The following is a 20,974-nucleotide window of genomic DNA, read 5'->3' as shown; positions in this document are numbered from 1 at the left end:
AAAATTATTTGGACAATTAGATCGAATTACACAGTTAATTGTTCGTTTGGTCGATGTGGTAACAAATCCAATTTGAAAGTTGTTTAAAAGGTTAAAGTTATTGTAATTACCGGAATATGGCGTCTTTATAATAAGTGAAAAAAGACACAAAATAATAACTATACCAATTAATGTTTTATTTTAAATCCACTATTTTTCATCCTTGAATTTGCAAAAGCAGGTGCAAACATTGTGGTAGTAATTCTAGTCCCTAATAATATTTAGATATTTATCCATACTACAACAAAAAAAGTGTAAGTTGGGATTGTTTAAAGGCGTTTTTATATAAGTAAAGGGCATTTATTTTACGTTTATTGAAAAAATAATAATTTGAGGTATATTTATTATGTATCGATTAAAATAATTACTCTTAAATTTAATCTAAAGCTAGGTTTTCTGCGGGAATCGCATGGAAGAATTCTTGAACTCCATCCACAATACTGGAAACGATGGCCTTGACTACTGGTGGACCCACTTCATCAATGATTTCATTACCATTACCTTCAATGACATCCTGAGCGGCTTTAGCTAAAAAATTAAAATATGTATAGTAAAATATTTTTTTAAAGTAAGTAAAAAAAACGTTAACCTATAAGTATAAGTTTAATATTTAATAAATGAATCACACATGATCGTAAAAACGTAAACAATATTTTTTTCATTTGTTTTGTTTCCATTCATGTATTTTAAAAATAAACAGTTTATTATTTATAGATTAATTGTGCGGTGTGGTTTTATAGGTCTTAATTCGTGATGCTTAATAAATTAGTCTGCCTTGAAAAATTTAAAATCAAATACTAATTTTTCAAATCGAACCTTTAAAGTATCCCATGGTTGCTCATCAACATCGGTAATGTGAGAACTACAGTGAAATTGCTTACAAAAAAGTCATGCGCAGCCTTTTCAAACAAACGCTTTTTAGTTGATAAACTTACCTAGGTCCTTATTTCCGTTGAATAGATTTTCGAAATGGACACTCGACTTTTCTTGTAGTTTGTATGCATGGTCCCAGCTTTTAATGTCCCAGTATGCCTTTCCATCCTTGGTGATTTCGTCATATTTACCTTCTACTTTAAAGATTGCTTTGTCTAAAAAATATATTATTTAGGTATTTAATAATAATACATTTGCTTTGGATGTATCGTCATCTAATAGTGTTAATGATTTGCATATTTGAATAACCTTGAAATGTTTACTATGTCTGAGACGAATGCGTTGACAGTTTATCGGCAAATTGATTTTAAGTATATTATGAAAGGGAATATATTATTTTAGGCAAGATTCCGAAGACACTGGCAGCGTTTCCCTTTTAGATAGCTCTTCCATCTCCTGCTCATTACCCCACGGACCAAGAATCTCGACACCGAATGGGACAAAATCGGAGCCTAGACTCTTTGCATTATTTATCCTTTTCAGCCGCATCACAAGCCATACCTATTGTTAATTCCATGTGGATGGGAAAGGGCCAGTGTGTATGATCAGGTTGCCAACACACCAGCACCCGACCCATCTTCCATGGAATCAAATTCATACAGTCCGGTCTCTTGCCACTGTCTCTTGAATTCCAGTCGGCTCAAATAGACTTGGCACATTGACGGTGGTGAGGGACCGGCGTATGATATCGTTGAGTGTGGAATGTACTTTGTGTCTGCACTTTTTTGGCATGACAGTCCGCGTTGACCTAGCTTGTCGACATAACTGCCACGGGGCAGGGCAGGGCTTTTAAGTTATAACATATACAAAAAGGTAAACTGTATAAAAGTTAAACCGGGGATTTCATGGCAATAAATAGCAGAGGTTAAGAAGACTAAGTGTCAAATACGTCGACGATTTTCTAAAATTACGTGACCCTTATTTAAAAAACATCAGATATTTTTATCTAATCTGTTTTAAACTATTTATTACTATTAAACCATCTTACTAAGTTTGACTTGGAACTTGTCGTTTCCTTCGAGAGGAAGAAATAATAGGCGCCCCTTCATGTCGTAGTTTCCTTCAACATCTACATTACACAGCAGAGTCACTGAGAGGGTTTTTGTCGCAGCATCTCGTCTGAAAATAATATAATTATAATGTATTTTTTTAATTACGTCTCAGGCTAAAATTTAAAATACTGGTCATGAAGTGTTTGTCTTTGTAATATATTTGCGATTGCATTTGTTTATAGTCTAATAACATCGTGTTAACTTTGTTTAAGCTTTCGTTAAGTTAAATGTTGTATTGCTTGCCATTGCGAAAGTAGAATGGCAGTTTCACACATTAGACATCTTCTCTCTAGCGCCAATATTACGATACTGCATGTTAAAGCACTTTCTGATAATATACAACATTTTTTGATGAGGTATGACATGACATGTCTTCGATCAAGATCGAAGCCTGGTTATGCATCTCCTCATTCACCTAAAGATATGAATTTCTTGAACTGACACGATATTGATGAGTTTTGAGTTTTTTCAACAGCTGGCACCACATGCTCTAAGCATTCGTAAAATAAATTGATTCATTCAATGTTATACGATAACTTATACACCATAAAAGAGATAACTAACATCAGTTCAGCCGGTCTTATTAAAGTGGTGTAACTAACATGAATTTGTTTTAAATATTTAGATTTTCGACTTTTGCTTTTTGCGGACGCAGGAGTGTAGGACCTTAGTAGAGTAATGTGCTAGAGCATATCTTCTCTATCCGTGAACAGAACTGAATGATTAAGGTGTCAAACGACTCCTATTCTAAAATTTTACCTTACAGCCTACTTTACTAATTTACTTCTATAACTTAATGCGAAACCAGTCGTTCCGCATTGAGAAACGCATAATATCTAATTTGTGTAAGTTAGTAAAAACACAATTAACAATAAAATGTACCTAAATCGTTCTCACGTTTTTTCTATGATTAATAAGCATTATTATCCATTTATATTGCCTTCTCTAATAAGAATGAATTTAATTAGTCACTTAACCACTTTAAAATGTCAACACGTTTAAATATTTATAAGCAAGAAGCATATTAAGTGTAAGCAAAACATGCATCGTTCGCGCATGTACTTCTTATTACCAAAAGTGTTAATAAAAATAATAAACTACTGTTAACAGATATTCCCGATTCCTGGCATCAAGGAATAGGTCCCGTCCCGCGTATGATAACGCTAAATCAACAAATGTATTAATTCTGCACCAATATGTCATAATATGTATATGTGAGATGTATAGGGACGTTGGAGGAATAGTATAAATAAGTTAATAAGTAAATAAGTGTTAAGTGTAAGATTTTTTTTAAATAGGGCAAACTGGTATAGCTCAGATTGTATTATTCTGAATATATTTCCACCACTAACCAGCTAAGCTGTGTTGGCCTAGTAGCTTCAGGATGCCACTTTCCCTGAGGTCTTAGGTTCGATCCCGTCTGAGCATCAGTTGACTTTCTTATGCGCGCAATAATAATTCGCTCGAACAGTGAAGGATAACATTGTGAGGTAACCGGCTTTCCTTAGACTTAAAAAGTCGATGGCATGTGGACACAGGAAGCTAATCACCTACTTGCCTATTAAATGATCATGAAACAGATACATAAAACTGACGCCCAGACATAAAAATGTTGTAATAAAAAAAACTTACTCTACTTTCTTTGCAGTGCAGTCTTTAAGTCCCGTTACCTTAATATTACTTAGAAATAGTTTAAGGTTAGGGGTGCTCGCATCGACTTTTTCAATTTCCATTGGATCTAAAGATTTGATGTTGAAGATTGGCAGCCCTGAGGCAAATTTTGGGATCATAGCTTGTGTTACTGATTTCAAGCATTTCGAATCCGTTGAAAGGCATTTTGTCACTTCGAATGGAACTAAAAAATAGCATAACAGAAACTCAGATTTACATAATTTAAATAGTCAAATAAATATAATACTATTATGACACACATTTATGTTTAAAAACGTCCTTCTTTATATATTTTATACATACATTATGAAACTATAACTGAAAACGTCAAAAGTAATATTAAAAATAATAATGTATTTACCTGGATTAGCACAAACTATAGACACGAATATAACATTGAGAATTACAAGCGAATGCATTTTTAGTTATAAACAAGTTTTGCGTACAGAGATCAGTATAAGTCTGCCCTGTTTTAACGAAAATCACATTTAAATAGGACCTTAACAGAAACGTTGTAAAGGCATCGACATACGAGCTGTGACGCACAATGGTTTCATTAATATTTTTTTAACATTTTTGCAAATGGATTTTATTAATGGATTCTGTGGTTTAATAATAAATTATCAAATACAGATGCTATTCTCTAGTTTATATATATAGAAACAAATTTAATTCCACCACAATTTTCTTATGCGCAATCTTTCCACTGTGGCGTCCACTAGGTCATGGCTTTTGGTTCTCTAGTCTCGACCTATTCTGTAGTTTGTTCTCCTTGTAAGTAGATTGATATTATATTTATTGTGATTGATCAGCATTAATTTATTACTAATTGTATTATTATTGTCATGTTTTTGATTTGTTATTAATATATTGGTAGAAAGAAAGTGGTTAGAAATTAATAGACAATGGTATTCATAGACGTATGACTTCCTTATCCATTCCATGCCATCAAAATAACAGATACAAGATGTTTTTAACTATCTGTTTGTAAGATTAATTTACGGCAATTGTCACAGTATAATTAGTATGTTTCTCCAAAAATGTTTCAGTTATTTTAAAAATTACTTGACAAGGAAACCACAAATTGCAGATAGCTTATTAAGTTTCTTGCAATTATTATTGGCAATGTGCCAAACAAAAGCATACCTACTTCCTGTTCTGTTTTTAAACGGTACGTCATATGATGTTTCGTAAGCAACATAAAGTGATTAAGCTGATCAATTATTTAATGATGAAAGTCGAGTAAGGAAGTGATATTTCCGTATCCTTTTATATACCAGGAAAAATATTTTTTTAATTAGCCCGTGTGAAGACGTCATTACATTGTTATAACAACTTTTTTATCAGCTATCCTGGTATTTAAATATTTACATTTTCCTTATTAATAAAAAGGTTTGTCTAATGTATTCAATAAAAAATAAACAACTCGTTATAAATTACCAAAAATATTTTATTTGTAATTATCTCACAACTTTTGGCAAACACGCCTTAATAAGCTAATTTAATTATCAATTTTTTTTGCTAGTAATATTAAAGAAATATAATTATGAAGGTAAAAGGAAGTATAGTCTTATAGTTAATCTAAAGAAGTACATTTATACTGTTTTATCGAAATACTAATGGGCTAACAATGCTTTGTATTGAAATTAATTTCTTATTCTACATCAAAGTATTTCATGTGAGGTGGTGTGTTCAAGAAAACTGACTGTTTTAAATAGTTACTGAAATAAAAGAACAAAAAATAACAAGAATGAACTAAGCAGATTCTGCAATTTCTACTGTTTGTTGTAGTACAGTATAACATAAAACAACAGTGGAGCTACAGCCTCTAGGTCTGGGCGTTAGATTTTCTTAAGGCCTGATTGCCGTGATTAGGCATTTATGCCGGCTTTACTTTCTACACGAGCAAGTGTTAAGTCCACCTACAAATAAAATTCAGTTAGTGCACAGCCTTGATTCGATCGCACGTCCTGGGCCTGGGTTGAGAGGTTTACTTAGCGTAAGCGTAGCCACTAGCCAACACTTCTCGTTGTCTTAAGTTTCATTAATTTATTTATTAATCACAGTAATTTTAGACCAGTCTCACGTTAGTAGTGCGTATGAAAGTTTAATATATTTTTCATTACAATTCTTCTGAACTTTCCGTTCGACCCACAACGAAATGATTTTATTTTGTAAGCTGTTTAATTTTTCCATGGGAAATATTTCTTCCCGATAGTACAGTAGTATTCGTTAGTAAGTTGTAATGGAGTTATTAGTAAGTTTTGGAAACTGCAACGAATGAAAAAGAAAGGACGCGATGGACTTGCCAGGTGTAGGCCTTCCTTCAAATAATATTTCATGTAAGTTATGATTTTTGTAGCATGTAAGTAATGTATGCTTTTTATATAAAAATATTAATTAAGTAGTAATTAGAAATGCCAAATATGTTATAAAAATAGGGTCAAGAACATTATACGTTATTTACTTATGGCATCAAGACAGATGCCTGGTCTTGTATTAGCAATGTACATAAGTGTGAGTAAAACGGAATAAAACGTTTTGCCTAATATACTACACGAATACGTAACTATATGGTTTTATATTATAATTTACAGTACAAATTATTCAAGAAGTAGCTTATAATAAGATATGTATATTTTTTTAAGAACCAGTCTCTTCCTCTATACATACATATTTAGGAAGACAGAGATGATCAAGAATCCGTTGCCACATTTTGGATATTGTTTTTAAGTTCTTATGTAAGTAAATTGCCCCCATAGACAAACTGCATTGGCGTTATGTGGAATAGCATAGACAAAATTAATAAATTATGAGCTTGATATTTGTTTACCATGTACTTTAACATAACGTATCGAATAGATAATTGGTATTATATCATAATATGAATCGTCAGGGTCGTAAGACACTCATACAAGTATACCTATTTTTTACATTTTAAGGTAGTGTCAATTGACAACGCAGCGCTATGATGGTGGCAGACATCGTCCTTAATATTTCGTATAAAATTTATACCTACACATTTAAAAATAAAAATATATTCATTCGAAATGGAACCTTTGCCTTTAATACAGACCTTCAATCTGTTTGGCTACGAATCTATGGACTAACGCAGTGTTTCCAAGGGAAATTCCACTACTGTTTACTTTTAAGATATTTTAAAAGACTCAATGTCGCCGCGTCGTTTACGCCGGCCATGTCCTCTAAAACAGACCATAATTTGAAGGCTAAGCGTCACCGCGCACGGGCCACACGCGACAGCAACAAACGTCGCCACGAGAAGCTAGAAGCAGCAAAGACAGCGACAAAGGTAGCTGAAGCGCGCGACAGCCACTTGTGTTGGCCGGTGGTCGACACTGGTGTCGGTGGCTGCTACTTTTTTTAAACCCTGCGTGCTGTATCATAATGGACGCTGACGAAGAAGGTTTACTTATTATTATTCTTATTGCGCTACTTTTGATAAAAAGACGTCGTCGTAGACTTCAGGTTAACTGAGGCAAGGGAGAGAGGAGCGCGGAATCGCGCTAGTGGCGTGTGGCGGCTTTTTGTGTCGGCGTTTAGTGGCCGGTGCGAGCCACAAGAAGCAAGCCGCGACGATTTGTAGCGTGTGGCCGCCACCGGCGCCAACCATGTGCAGCGTGTCCATATAAAATATATGAAAGTTTTTATTTTTTTTTTTCACTACATTTTTCTATCTTAACAGTAATTAATAATACGATAGAATTCCAAAATCCCACAACAACTATTCTAGATAAAAACATTAAAAAATTAAACTTATATTCCTAAATATATCTATCCATAACTAACAATATAGCTAACAATATAGTTAGTATGTATTATTGTAATGTATTATAGTATAGTTAAAGGTAATATGCCAGTGGCGGCGTTTTGTGGTTGTGGTGGCCCGTGTGCGGCGACCCTAAAAGATTGAGGTCTGGGCTAGACAGAAGGCGATTTGATCGATCCACTCTCTTATATTGTAAAGGTTGATTTAGGGCATGTCCTGTATATCGACGATAAGCATCGAACTTCAGATCTCTTTTTATAATACAGAGTCCTAGCGGGAATATTAATTTCTTGCGATAAGATTATTTCCTTCCTAATAGGGTTTCCATGAATTGTGCCTTTCAAAACATTAACAGTTTTTGTAGTTTTAACAGCACACAGCGACCCTGATCTTTTCAGGTTATCGACAGACGAAGTATTGTTCTATCTGTTGATAGTAAGATATATGAACATACGGCTAATACCAAGCTTTTGAAGTGTCTGGAATATAACCGACGGCTCCATACCCACTTTGTGCAAGGCGATCACTGCAATCCTATTTTCTTTAACACCCCATTCCATATTGTAAGTTGATAATGAACACGAAGGCATAATATGAACAAAATGAAATGGAACAAAATCGAAAGAATTTTTTAAAATAGCATACGTGTTCCAAATTCAAAATAAGTAAAAAGTAGTTGTATAAAATGTATTTTTGTTTGTAACAGAACTTATAGCCAGATATGATAAAAATCATAAATACTTTTTGTATAATGCATCAAGGTTGTAATAGAAAAAAGCAAATATTTGATTTTCGTCAGTAGGTACTTAATATTCAATTATTTAAATATAATGTAAGGTAATGTTGTTCTTTTGAGCTTTGCTGTCCTGAGGCATTAATAAATTCCTCAAATTTTGGTTGTTGCATTAGATTGACATGTAAAAACTACTTGTTGTATTTATATCATTTATCATAAAGGTTATTTTAAAATCTTATTATATACTTATATAAACTTGCCTGGAGTTTCTTGCGTTATTCTGGTCTTAGTGTCATATACTCATATTATTTCAATAACAGTGGACACTGCTTATGACTGAAGGTTCATTAAAATTACAGTACCAACTTCTCAGCCGTTTATGAACATAATAATAATCTTAGTATTAATCCAATACTAAGATTCATAACATTTTTAAACAGAAACAGCAGGATTGTATAAAATATAATTTATTAAATAATTATCTTTGTGTATAAGTAGTAATTCATATTGTTATTCAATTATCAATTCACTAATAGGAACTTGGTGGAAGAATGTGTTGATGTTTTTGTTAATTTCCTTTATAATATCAGTAATAATCGGGGTCCCGACTTCTTGGACAATTTCATTGCCGCTCTCTTTAATAACTTCCTTTGCAGCTTGTCCTGAAAAAAATATTTATGATCTACTTTCAAATTGTGAACAGTGGACTGTTCGATTTCATAGTAAACGAAGAGGTCACTGTTTTGTTGAAAACTCATTATTAATGCTAAAAGTATCAAATTTGAACTCTCATTTAATGCTAAAAGGATTAAAAATATTTGATTTTGTATGTTTGCCATTTTACATACTATTATTTCCATACAAAGAAAACTATGCATTTCATGCACCAAATGTGTATAATGTGTATATGTATATATTTTAACTAAAAAATGTTAGCGACATAGATTCCAATGTTTTGTATGCAATTTCTATGTTGTTTTCTTAAAATCCGTAGCACTGCCTTTGGAACCATAAAAATAAAATATTCAAGTCGGGATTGCAAGCGCTATCGTTATTGGATGAATAGAAAGTACTGGTTTGTTTTTTTTTAGAACAGGAGGCAAACGGGCAGAAGGCTCACCTGATGTTAAGTGATACCGTCGCCCATAGACACTCTCAATGCCATAGGGCTAGCAAGTGCGTTGCCGGCCTTTTAAGAATTGGTATGCTCTTTTCTTGAAAGACCCTAACTCAAATTGGTTCGGAAATACTTCAGTGATTGTATTGTAAGCCGGAGAAACTCCTAAGCCTTAACTTAAAACTAAAAAAAGTGTTAACTTTTTAAATAACTAACCAAGCACATCATTTCCATTAAAAAGATTTTCGAACACAACGTCCGCTTTGTCCTTCAATTCAAAACTGTGCTTGTAATCTTTGATGTTCCAGTATTTAGCTCCATCCTTTTCAAATTCTTCAATACTGTATTCCACGCTGAATTCTGCTTTTCCTGAAATGTTCGATTTCGCTATTAGCACATAATTTATATAAAGAAATTTGATTAAGCAAATCGGAGAATGTACTGATCTAACGTTTTTAATCCAATTCATTTAGTTGGAGCCAATGAAGGGAAGCAAATTTGTCAGTCACAGTCTTCTTACCCTACGATAGAATGAGTGGAAAATCTAAAACTACTTATACGAATAATTTCCCCTTATACGTATTTAGTAAATTAGACTACGTTTTGATAATGCAAATATAATGTTAAATAGTTGAGCTCATCTGCGTCATGGTTTTCTCATAAGGCTCTCTCTCGAATAAAACCGGAGAGTATAAAATTACATTGGTATTACATAACAATCATTAAAGATCACGTTAAACAGTTGTAATTAATAGAAAACTTTCGTCAACATTGGTTAGTAGGAACATAATGTAAAATTAAATAGCACTTGATAAAAATGTATCCATACATTAAAAAGAGTAGTATGCATGCCACGACCACGCATCATTAAAATTAAATTCCAAACTATACAAAGAAAGTCGTTTCTTAATTATTTATTGTATAGTGTATTCAAATTTAAGATATGGATTATGAAGTAATATTGATAGCGTACTTGTTACTCCTATGTTAGTCTGTGCCACAGAAGCCATCAAGTTAAGCGATATTCAATATTTGTACTTACTTAGTTGTACGTGAATCGGACCCTTTCCTTCCATACGCAAAATTAGTAATTGTCCATCCATTTCATAGCTTCCATCAACTTTGGGAGAACATTGTATTTTTATTTGTATCTTGGAGTTGGATTTGTCGTATCTGAAATAATTAATTATATAAATATATGATATAAAATATGGAACTGTCCCCTTCGGAATATAAATATGAATAGTCTTTCAGATAGCAGTTTAGTGGACGCCATACAGACAGGCGTGCACAGGTCATTTGTGTCAAATTGCACTTAACTAACTTAACTTATCAAGTGGAATTGTGGTAAAACATCTGTCTCAAAAAAATTAAATCTGAATTATGTAATATTGAGAGTTTGAGATGATTTTGTTTTTTTAATTACTGTGTGTCGTACAAGGCTGAATACAATTGCCATCATTGCAGTTATACAAGATACCATAGACAAGACTAACACAAACGTTAAATTTAATAATATTTAAACTTCAATTGTTTTTATATTATCACGTTCCGCGTCCGGTAATAAACATTTGAATAATTACTGTTACAAAAAATAAACTGCTCTCTAGATAAGTTTCTGTCTATAGGAATTTAAATCAAAGCATTCAACATTTTAATTAGGTAGATCACTAACAATAAAATAAATATTTTACAGATTCATGGTTAATGTTTATTTTAAACAGGCTTATTAAATTATTCTAAGGCCAACTGCAAATAAAACATTGACCAGTTTCCGTGTTTAGTAATAGGAATAATTACTGGAAACTAGCTATAACTGACCTACATTAAACTATTTAGTGAACACCAAATAACACGGATTATCAAACGTAACCACTAACATAACTAACTTAATGATTGTATAGTTCAATATAGATTAGCACTTTAAACTCTTAAATTAAAAGCATTGTTTACAAGGGTACTAAGTAAATGCAAGTTTATATTATATACGATTACAGGCTTTTAAGGGCCTGTCCCTAGAGAAATCTGCAATATTTTAACGATACTAAGAGCTTTTTATATATTTTCTTTAAGCGAAAATACAGTTGATGCCATGATTTATATGATGCCACCATCGAAGGAAATCTGTTTTATTCAATATTTAATATTATATTTTTTGTTGTGACTTAAAAAATTTAAGGTAGGGGTTATCAATATATGGTGGCCGTGTATTTTTTTTGTACGTGAGAAACATAATTGCTGCTGTAGTCTTAATTGTAGTACCTATACATAATATGCCTTACTTTCATTTACATAATTGACTTTCTTTCAATGTGATAAATAAATGCCCGTTTATTCGTATTAGTAGTCTTTCATTTATTTTATTTTATTGCAACACAATAAATTTAACGTGCGTTATAATGATTTGAAGAGTACAGGGAAATATTGATCAAAGTATTTTTTTATAAATTAGAAGATAAATGATTTCCTGACTTAGAAGACTCATAAGTATTTGAATAAATGACACAATAATACAATTTTTGTCTTAAAATCACTGCTAATACTTTGTTTTTATTATTTTATATTATACTAGCTGCCCCCGCGAACATCGTTTCTCCTACCTAGCCTACCTACCTACCTAGCATATCAACATGGAACATTTCGCTATGCTACCCCAGAGACTTTTTAGGTCATTCTGTGAATTTTTCCTTATATAACCCTCAGAGTTCACATCATAAGCTTATAATAAAGAAATAAAAAATAGGGGTTAATCACAGAGGAAATAAAAACAAAAAAAATTGTCTAAAAAATAAAAATAAATGTTAATGGCGTGAACACCCTTTATCACTTAGGGGTTTGAAAGATAGATAGTAGCCAATTCTTAGACCTACTGAATATGCACAATAAATTTCAAAGAATCGGTCGAGCCGTTTCGGAGAAGTATGGGAACGAACATTGTGACACGATAATTTTATATATTAGAGAAATTTTAAGGCTCCGTGCAAGTAATTGGTTCTTCGATCGTATTGTATTGGAATAGCATTCGAAGGAAATCAAGTGGGTTTCAGTTAAAACTATCTTATGCTTGTGGTACTGGGAATCGAACGCAATACCATATAGAAAATAACTTACTTAGTCTTCTTAACAATGCAGTCTTTCAGCCCAGTCACGGTATATTCAGATAAAGTCAGTTTGAGGCTAGGTGAACTGGCGTCTGTGTGTTTGATGACCAAAGGGTCCAATGACTTTATCTTGAACTCAGGGATTCCAGCGGCGAAGGTTTTTATCGCCGCCTGCGCCGATTCTTTGCTGCATTTGGAGTCTCCGACTTTACATTTTGCTACCAATGGAACTGGAAATTAACAAAAGAGACCTTAGTTCGTAATTGTATTGTTCTTATCTAAATATTTACTAATGTTAGAAAGCTAAGAAGTTTTACTGAATGGCAAAATCAAAGCGGAACTTCTCCTATATACGTGGGTGAAAGCTCTAAGACAGCCCAGTACGGTTTTTATATATTTTTATTTTATTTTTTTCATTATGTTAGAAATTATTTCTTTTCTTTTCTTTTCTCTTCAATAAATTGACTAAATATTTCTTTGTTTCTTCCTTAAGATATTCGACAAAGCAGCACAAATAAATATTATATTGGCATTTTATATTCAGCAGGTTTTAATGGTAAATAAAAACAAATGTATTTTAAAAAATAAACGGTAAAAACGTAAAAAGCCACAAAGCCAAAGTATATCAAAAAATGATTTTATTAATTTTGATCAATACTTTGGCGTCGTACTATTAAAAGGAAGGGTACCTTGATTGGTATTAATACTAACATTTGCATATCAAAATAAAATTGAATAAAAAAATATTCACGACCGAGGTCAGGACAGAGGAATAATTCTACTTGCTAACTTGTCTTGGACAAGGTAAACATAGTAGGTTATCCAAGAATTAAAAAATATAAATTATTTTATTAAAACGTTTTTTTTTTTTAAAACGGAAAGGTGTGGAAGTGGGTTATAAAAAGTTTCAACATTAAATATAATTTATTGGACAATTTATCAATCAGATTAAATATTTATTTAACGACCTTATCTTTAACAAATTCTTTCAGGTATTTTATAGTAACCCATATTGAAGTACAAAGTACAGAACTTGGCCCGAGATATTTTAATAATAATAAGGACAATAATAATAACATAAGGACATATTTCTATTAGCTCAGATAAAAACGATAACGAAAATTGGAGGAAAAACAGTATTTAAGCTTGTTTAAAACACGAAGCCAATGTCCAAGGCAACCGTGGTTGATGAGGTTGGGTTGGGTAGGCTTTGTCATATAAACCTGGAAATTGGATGTACTAGAGTAAGGACAAGTTAAATTCACCAATAACCAACGAGCATATATCATGAATCATGAAAGTGGAGGAAGCGATAAACGTATGTCCGGGCAGTAACAGGGGGATCTGTGAATTCTGCCTAATGGTTTGCGAAGGCGTGATGAATAAATAAAATATAAATAAATATTACCTGCATTAGTATACGCAGCGAACGCAAGAATTACCACAAAGTATTTCAAATCGATCATATTTTTAAATTGAATATGTTTTACGCGCACAACTTTACCCGTTAACCAATAATTATAAATGGCACATTGGTTTCGTCCAACTCGCCTTTTTATAAACAGCTAGCTTCTTACACGTTTATTTTTGACATATTAGTTGGCAAAAACATATCAGATATTTTCCATCCATCGACCATTGATTTTTGATTGATAGACTAAGAGCTTGTGAACTATTATCGTCCATATGAAGACATTAAGGTATTAATTTACGTTTCTATATCTATATTAAGTGCGAGATAGTTGAGTATAAAAATATTGTATTAATCAGTAATTTAGTCCATGTTTGATATTGCTTGCTTAACAAATTACGAAGAAACTGACTATCTGATCTTTGAGATGTTTGCACTTATACTTGAAAAAAATCTATAACTGTGTACTTCATATTAAAAAATATTAAATTTGACAATAACATCAGTTGCCACAATTTAAACAAAACAAACATGAAGTTGTTACCATATCATTAAACAGGAAGCTTTACTTCTTCTCTTTACTTCTTAATTTTTTTTTAATTCTCAGAACGTTTTTCTAATATTTAATTAAAATATAATTGCGACTCCTAGACTTAGTTCAATGTTTAACAACAAAGATAAAATCAAGTAGGAACTGCGATCAAAATGTTCGTTGTCCGTTGGTATAGGTTAAATTTAAAGTTATTTTTTGTACGTAGATGTTATTTTTGACACATCATAATTATTATTCGTGTTTTTATATGATCCTAAGAAATGAACAGTCAGTAAGCTTACCATTTATTAATGATTTAGATCTAGATTTGGATTTCAACATGTTATTGGAAACCAAAATTGTACCAAATTATTAAAACAAAATATTATGAACTTATTTAGAATAAAAATGATAGACCTTTCAAATTCATAATTATAAATGAGTCAACATGTTTTGGTATGTAATAGTAAAATATGCGCTAGCCAGCTAGCAATAATAATAATATTATTATATCAATAATAGTTAAACATATTATATAAATAGACCAATAAAAATAAATCAACTTATTTTAAGATAATTGTATAATAATATATGACTACTCAATCAATCAAATCAAAATTCGTTTATTCAGTTCAGATGTCAAAAACCTTTACAAAATTCGCGAAAGAGCAAGACTACGCCATCCTATGTACAATACCATGTTTTTACTAAAAGTAACCTGCAGGGCTATAAAACTATAAAGTAACTAAAAAGTTCATCATTCTGCAACATTATAAGTTTACTATAAGGAACACCATTCAGCAACGGATTTAGTGTAGAAATATTTTTCTTTACTAAACAACTGATTTTTGTATTAAGTTTAATATAGATAGTAATCGTGACGTTTGGCTTAATGAGTGTGTAGATAAACGTGTTTTTTTATGTTCAAATACCATTTAAAAATCACGTCAGTTAAGTAAACTCGTACGTGCGTAAATGCGAGCGGTGTTTGTGCGTTTGACGATTGGATTTTTCCATCTATATAGGCGATTGATTATACGATCTGTGAACCACAAAAAAAAATAACGAGCCATATTTTCAATAATCATTTTGGCTAATACAGAAAGTAATGTATTAAAAAGTAATTCTTAAAAGGCCGGCAACGCACTCGATGGCCCTCTGGCATTGAGAGTGTCCATGGGCGGCGGTATCACTTAACATCAGGTGAGCCTCCTGCCCGTTTGCCCCCTGTTTTAAAAAAAATGTATATTTACGGACACGTTAGTGCCTTTTTTATTGAAAGTCTGTCTAGAAAAAGAAGACGGGAATTCACGAAATAGGTACTACGACGTATGGTTTCAAAAAACCATATTATATAAACTTTAAACTTTAATACACATATCATGCACAATCAAAACATTAAAATTGCTTATTTCGTCTGTCTGTCTTCGTTTGTCCATATGGCGTAGGTAATTACTAAATTTCCAAAAGGATCAATGACACTATGCTACAGATTCTAAGAAGTCATAAAAAGACTATCAAGTTTATCAATCCGGTTTCAGAAAAAGTATATTTCAATCAAACTGACAGGTTTAACAAAAACAGTGATTGTCCAAATTTTTATCATAAATTAGCTTATATGTACCTCGAAATGACTAAACGCACATTGCTAACCATGACTATGCAGTACATATTAATAATAAAAACAGAGCTTTTTATTACTATTATAAATATATTATTCGTGAGTAAAAATGCTCAAGAGTATAACCTCTAAAGTAGCCTCCAAGTCCTACAGGTAAAAGCCAAGGAATTCTAGAAGTTTTTATCTTTGGCCGTTTGTAAATATATATGGAATATTAACTATACACTACATAATGAATATGTGGAAAGCACATGGTTACTGTAGAAAAAAACATTTATGTACAATAACGCAATTCGTAGCTATATACATATTACGTTTATATTACATTAATAGCTTGGAAAGCAATTACTGCACTAGTTTTAATTACTAATTCAGAAAAAAAACTTTGAATAGTTGGCATCTACCGAGTGTAGTATATATATTCCGTCAGCGATTAATCGCTCGCAGTTACAGAGAACCATCGTCGTCCGAGCAATACGTAAATAACAATATAACTAACGCTCAAACCCACTAACCTACCTCAATCCATTTTTAATCATTTGAGATAGACATAGCGTTATATCTAAATATTGATAAAAGTGTGCCAATAACCAATCAACGGATTGTTATAGTCATCTGTCGATACACGCTATCCATGGTAGGTCGGATCGGTGTATGTGGATAGACCTTTGTATAAAAATTACAGTTCAGCTCCAAATTACACCAGTTTTTACAGTAATTAAAAAAATATTTGATATGTTTTAAACATAGACATGCAAATATAAATATTATTTGTACGGTTTTATTTTATTTGGTTTATATTAAATTTCAGTTGATATGCTACTTTTACTAATATAATCGTAATTATATATACGTATTATAGGAGTGTAATAAATAAGTACCAATGATGGATATATAATAGTTTATTATTAATATAATAGTAGTTTTAAAAAAATCTAACATTATATCGACTGATAGTCGAAGAATATTGTGTCGTTCGTGTAGAAAAACATAGTTAAACAAAAAAAAGTTTTATATCTATTTGATGCTTACAGTACAAAAATAAGAGAGGTAAACATAGGTTATATGTGCTACTCATATATGTGTATTTATTTCTTACATAATAATATATATCACAAATGTACAGTATTTTTACTTTAACAACCTAAGGTAAGAAAATTTGATCAAGGGATTCAGTCAATAAGTATTTGTTCGCGTTAGAAATAATTCTATTCATGTTACTGTACCATATAGGTTCTTCCAGGATATCGGAGACCTGCTTCCAATTCTGATTAGCAAAAGAGATGGCACCATCCGCTGAAATTGTTTAATAATATATACAATGCCATAAAGTATTATTAGCCAGTATTAGCGTATTTATATAACATACCAAAATTTCTTTACAATTATATCTTATTAAAAAAAATGTTAAATAAAGGATATAACACATTTGCTGGCATAAAAGTGTTTAATTAGAATGTATCATAAAAACCAATGGTAATAATAAAACGAAAGAAACTTAACTCGATTTTGAGTATATGTTTCATTCAGTAAGCTATAAATATCAGAAAATATTAGAAATACAAATTTAATGTAATTCATACCCAGATCTTTTTGCCCGTTAAAAAGGTTTTTGAAGTCGAAAGTAATTGGAGCTGTTGCTTCGGTTTTCTGTTTGAAAGATTTGATGGAGAGATATGCTTTGTTGTCATCTCCAACCACAGTTTCCAACTCACAATCGAGCATGATATAGTATGACCCTGAAAAATTGGAATTCAATATTAAGAATACGACCAGCGAGAATTTCTAAGCGTTCTACTTATGACGAAGTGTTTAGAGGTTCGACCTAAATAGTTGCGAGCTAGTGTAACTCAAACTCAGGCGGTCTAGACTAACATTTACTTGTAAATGAAAATTAAAATAAAATATTTTACTCCTGCTGATATACGATCTATCAGAGATCGTGAAGACTCGAGAACACATAGAAAAATTAAATCAATATCTCGACAGAGTTTTACAGTTTAATTATAATCAAGATTTGACATTTTATAGAACTTGGCAAAGTGACAACCCACTATTAGTATTGAAACAACTTTTGATAATGTGAACGCGATAATTATTTCCTATCTATATTACTTAAACTATATAACTTTATAAATTCACAATTTCAAATAATTCACCCAGTTAAAACCGAAACGCCTGCGTATAAATGGATGGAGGATTTAACTAAATTTAAAATTATCTATTTAAATCCTTGGTAAATAATATTACTAACACCACGATAGACCAAAAAGTTGTGTACATGGCAAGTCAACAATATAAAATGGATCAGGTAACTGAAATCTGACATGCAATTTAATGTATTTTTTTTTTCAAAGAACATTACAGACTTTTCATAGAATTTATATATATATATGAACCATTTCATACTAAGTAAAACATTCATCAAACTGTTAGTGATATTGACTCGTAGGATTCTTAGGTAATTTTAATATTGTCACCTCCAGTGATTTTGAAATCTCCATTTCCCTCAATTGGTAAAGTGATGAGAGTTCCGGACATTTCGTATTTGCCTGTTATTTCTAGATTCGGACAGTCAATCTCCTCGTGTAATGTATGTGCATCTAGGTTTATTCTGGAAATAATAATAACATAGGCTAGAATGTTTTGCTAAAAGGTGTTCGATTGAGACACATGTATTAGGTATATTCAAAAAGATATGGAATTTTTAAGTATGGCCCATGCATCATTTTTAGAAGCCCCGATTCTACTAATGGATAAAACGATAAAACATCAATTTTAGAAATGATAATCTGATGAAGTTACGATAGCATGTATCATAGAGATAGTTCTAAAATATCTAGACTGGCCGTAAATATTGTTAAATAAAAACTTTTAGTTATTTCAACGTTTTTAATTTTATTGAATTTGGAACACGTTTTTTATTTTTAAAACTGTGAGACAGAGAGAGACACTTCAAAAGCTTGACTTCAGCGGTACGTTCGTATATGGTACTAGCAACGCATACAACAATACTTCGTTTGTCGCAGAATTGGTTCGGAAATACTTCAGTGGGCAGCTTGTTCCACATAATAATGGTGGCGCCAAAAACTGCCTTAAGAAACACTCTGTTGTTGAATAACGGACGTTGAGATGCTAAGGCAGATGGATGGCATTTTGTATTCTGTCTTGACCTCCTCATGAAACTCAGCTGCAGTCAACGTTAATATATATTTGAAAATAAGTCATAAATCACTTACTTCACATTTTGGATTACACACTGCTTGAATCCCGTAGTGATTGGTGAAAAATATTTAAATTTAATATCGGGCGTGTCGCCCTCAATCAGGTCAATTTTCAAGGGATCAGATGATTCGACCCCAAGGGCTTTGTTTTCAGACATGACCTGAGGCAGTGCTACGTTAAGGGACGCCTCAAAACAGACAATGTCGTTGAGATGGCATGGCGGTAATAATACTGTAAAAAAATGGAATTATATAAAAATGGAATATATTGTATTTGTTAAAATCATGTACTTTACATTTTCAGGCTTGGTGTAAGGAGGTTATGAGACAAAACTAATTGAAACAAATACGACATATCTTGCATAAAAGTATTGTAACACAAATTTGATTTAGTTTTATATTATATAAGATCGGATACTCGGACGTAATAATGTACAACGTAACTTTGTTTTTGTTCAAATAATTAATAGTTTTTACAGTATTTTGAGAGACCTGCCAATTTGTTACTCAAATTATATGAAAAATTATTATTTTCATTGCTCAAATTAGTTTTTATTTATAATATGAATAAATTCGACCTTTTTTAATCGAAATATTTCGTATTTTGGTATTGGTATTTTAAACTATATATATATATAAGAAACAATATCGACTGCTGAGTATTATATAAGAGTACACTTATTCATATATCACAAATTATGTGCGGGTTAAAATACGTTACACTTTGTGAGTTACCATTCCACACATTATGCATTAGACTTCATCCACGAAATTCAAATTCAAATGCTTTACGTGAAAATGTCACAAATCTTATGAAAGTATTAAAAATAAAACTTACCACTGTGAGCGACACTAGCGTACAGTGTCGTTAAAGCTAATATTTCAAAACACGAAACCATGATTGGATTTATCACAAGTATACTAATGCAAATGTAGCGCAGTAATGTTGACAATACTGTCTATCGTCGAATTTATATAAAATCTTTTGTAGTTATAATAAGTGATTAACTTTTTACTGCTTATAAATGCTAGAAAAATATAGTGTTTATAAGTACAATTGGAATGACGCATATGTCAGTCTCGAAAGGAAATAATAGTTTTGGTCGTTAAGAGAGCCAGTTAAACAAATTCATTGTCCTAATAAAGTCTTGTATAGTGTAATGTAGTCTTTTTAAAATTTAACAACTTGTGTTTGAGACAACTACATCATATATTTTTGTCAAATATTTAGGTTTGCGTATATGGTTTGAATTTGATTTTTCATAGTTTTTCTAGTTTAATTAAGAAGTATAATAAAAACTTAACAATTAATTTATATTCTCTTGAATTTTATAATAATAATATAATTATTAAACAAATTATTATAACGACTTTAATAACCTCTATTATTGCCTTGAAAGTTTAACGTTTACAAATAACTAAGTATGCGAAAAAAATATTATATCATCGAGAACACCCAGCCTTAATAGAAACATGTAATAATACTTATAGCAATTTAAAAGTATTTATTATGTTTGACAAATTAAATTAATCGCAACAAAAAAATATACAGGATATATCGTTATTATATATATATATATAATGAAAATGGTCTTCGTTTGAGGCTCAATCACGCCTAAATGTATATTTAAATGTATATATGTAGTGGACATTGTATCGACATGAAACTACCACCATTCGATGCGAAATTTTTCCTAGATGGTTTATGGCTATTTATTTTTTGAATTCTAACGTTCCTTCATTTTTTTAT

General features: G+C 31.4%; 2 protein-coding genes across 2 annotated transcripts; both read right to left on the bottom strand.

The window, feature by feature from the left end:
* Window positions 1–365: 365 nt before the first annotated feature.
* Window positions 366–13,979, bottom strand: LOC111000699. The gene is made up of 9 exons (XM_045634551.1): window positions 13,845–13,979; window positions 12,447–12,666; window positions 10,378–10,508; window positions 9,552–9,704; window positions 8,731–8,880; window positions 3,657–3,879; window positions 1,961–2,091; window positions 975–1,127; window positions 366–567 (listed from the first exon to the last, which is right to left on the bottom strand). The coding sequence occupies exons 1-9, from the start codon at window positions 13,900–13,902 to the stop codon at window positions 416–418; spliced, it is 1,371 nt and encodes a 456-aa protein (XP_045490507.1). The 5' UTR covers window positions 13,903–13,979; the 3' UTR covers window positions 366–415.
* A 2,973-nt stretch (window positions 13,980–16,952) lies between these two features.
* LOC111000700 lies at window positions 16,953–20,193 on the bottom strand. The gene is made up of 5 exons (XM_022270248.2): window positions 20,063–20,193; window positions 19,240–19,456; window positions 18,481–18,614; window positions 17,584–17,739; window positions 16,953–17,296 (listed from the first exon to the last, which is right to left on the bottom strand). Exons 1-5 carry the CDS (start codon window positions 20,121–20,123, stop codon window positions 17,145–17,147), a joined length of 720 nt encoding a protein of 239 aa, XP_022125940.1. The 5' UTR covers window positions 20,124–20,193; the 3' UTR covers window positions 16,953–17,144.
* Window positions 20,194–20,974: the final 781 nt, after the last annotated feature.

Source organism: Pieris rapae, chromosome 3 (assembly GCF_905147795.1).
Source record: "Pieris rapae chromosome 3, ilPieRapa1.1, whole genome shotgun sequence".
Lineage (NCBI taxonomy): Eukaryota > Metazoa > Arthropoda > Insecta > Lepidoptera > Pieridae > Pieris > Pieris rapae.
The sequence above is the reverse complement of the archived record's forward strand: the minus strand, read 5'-3'. Positions and strand labels throughout refer to the sequence as shown.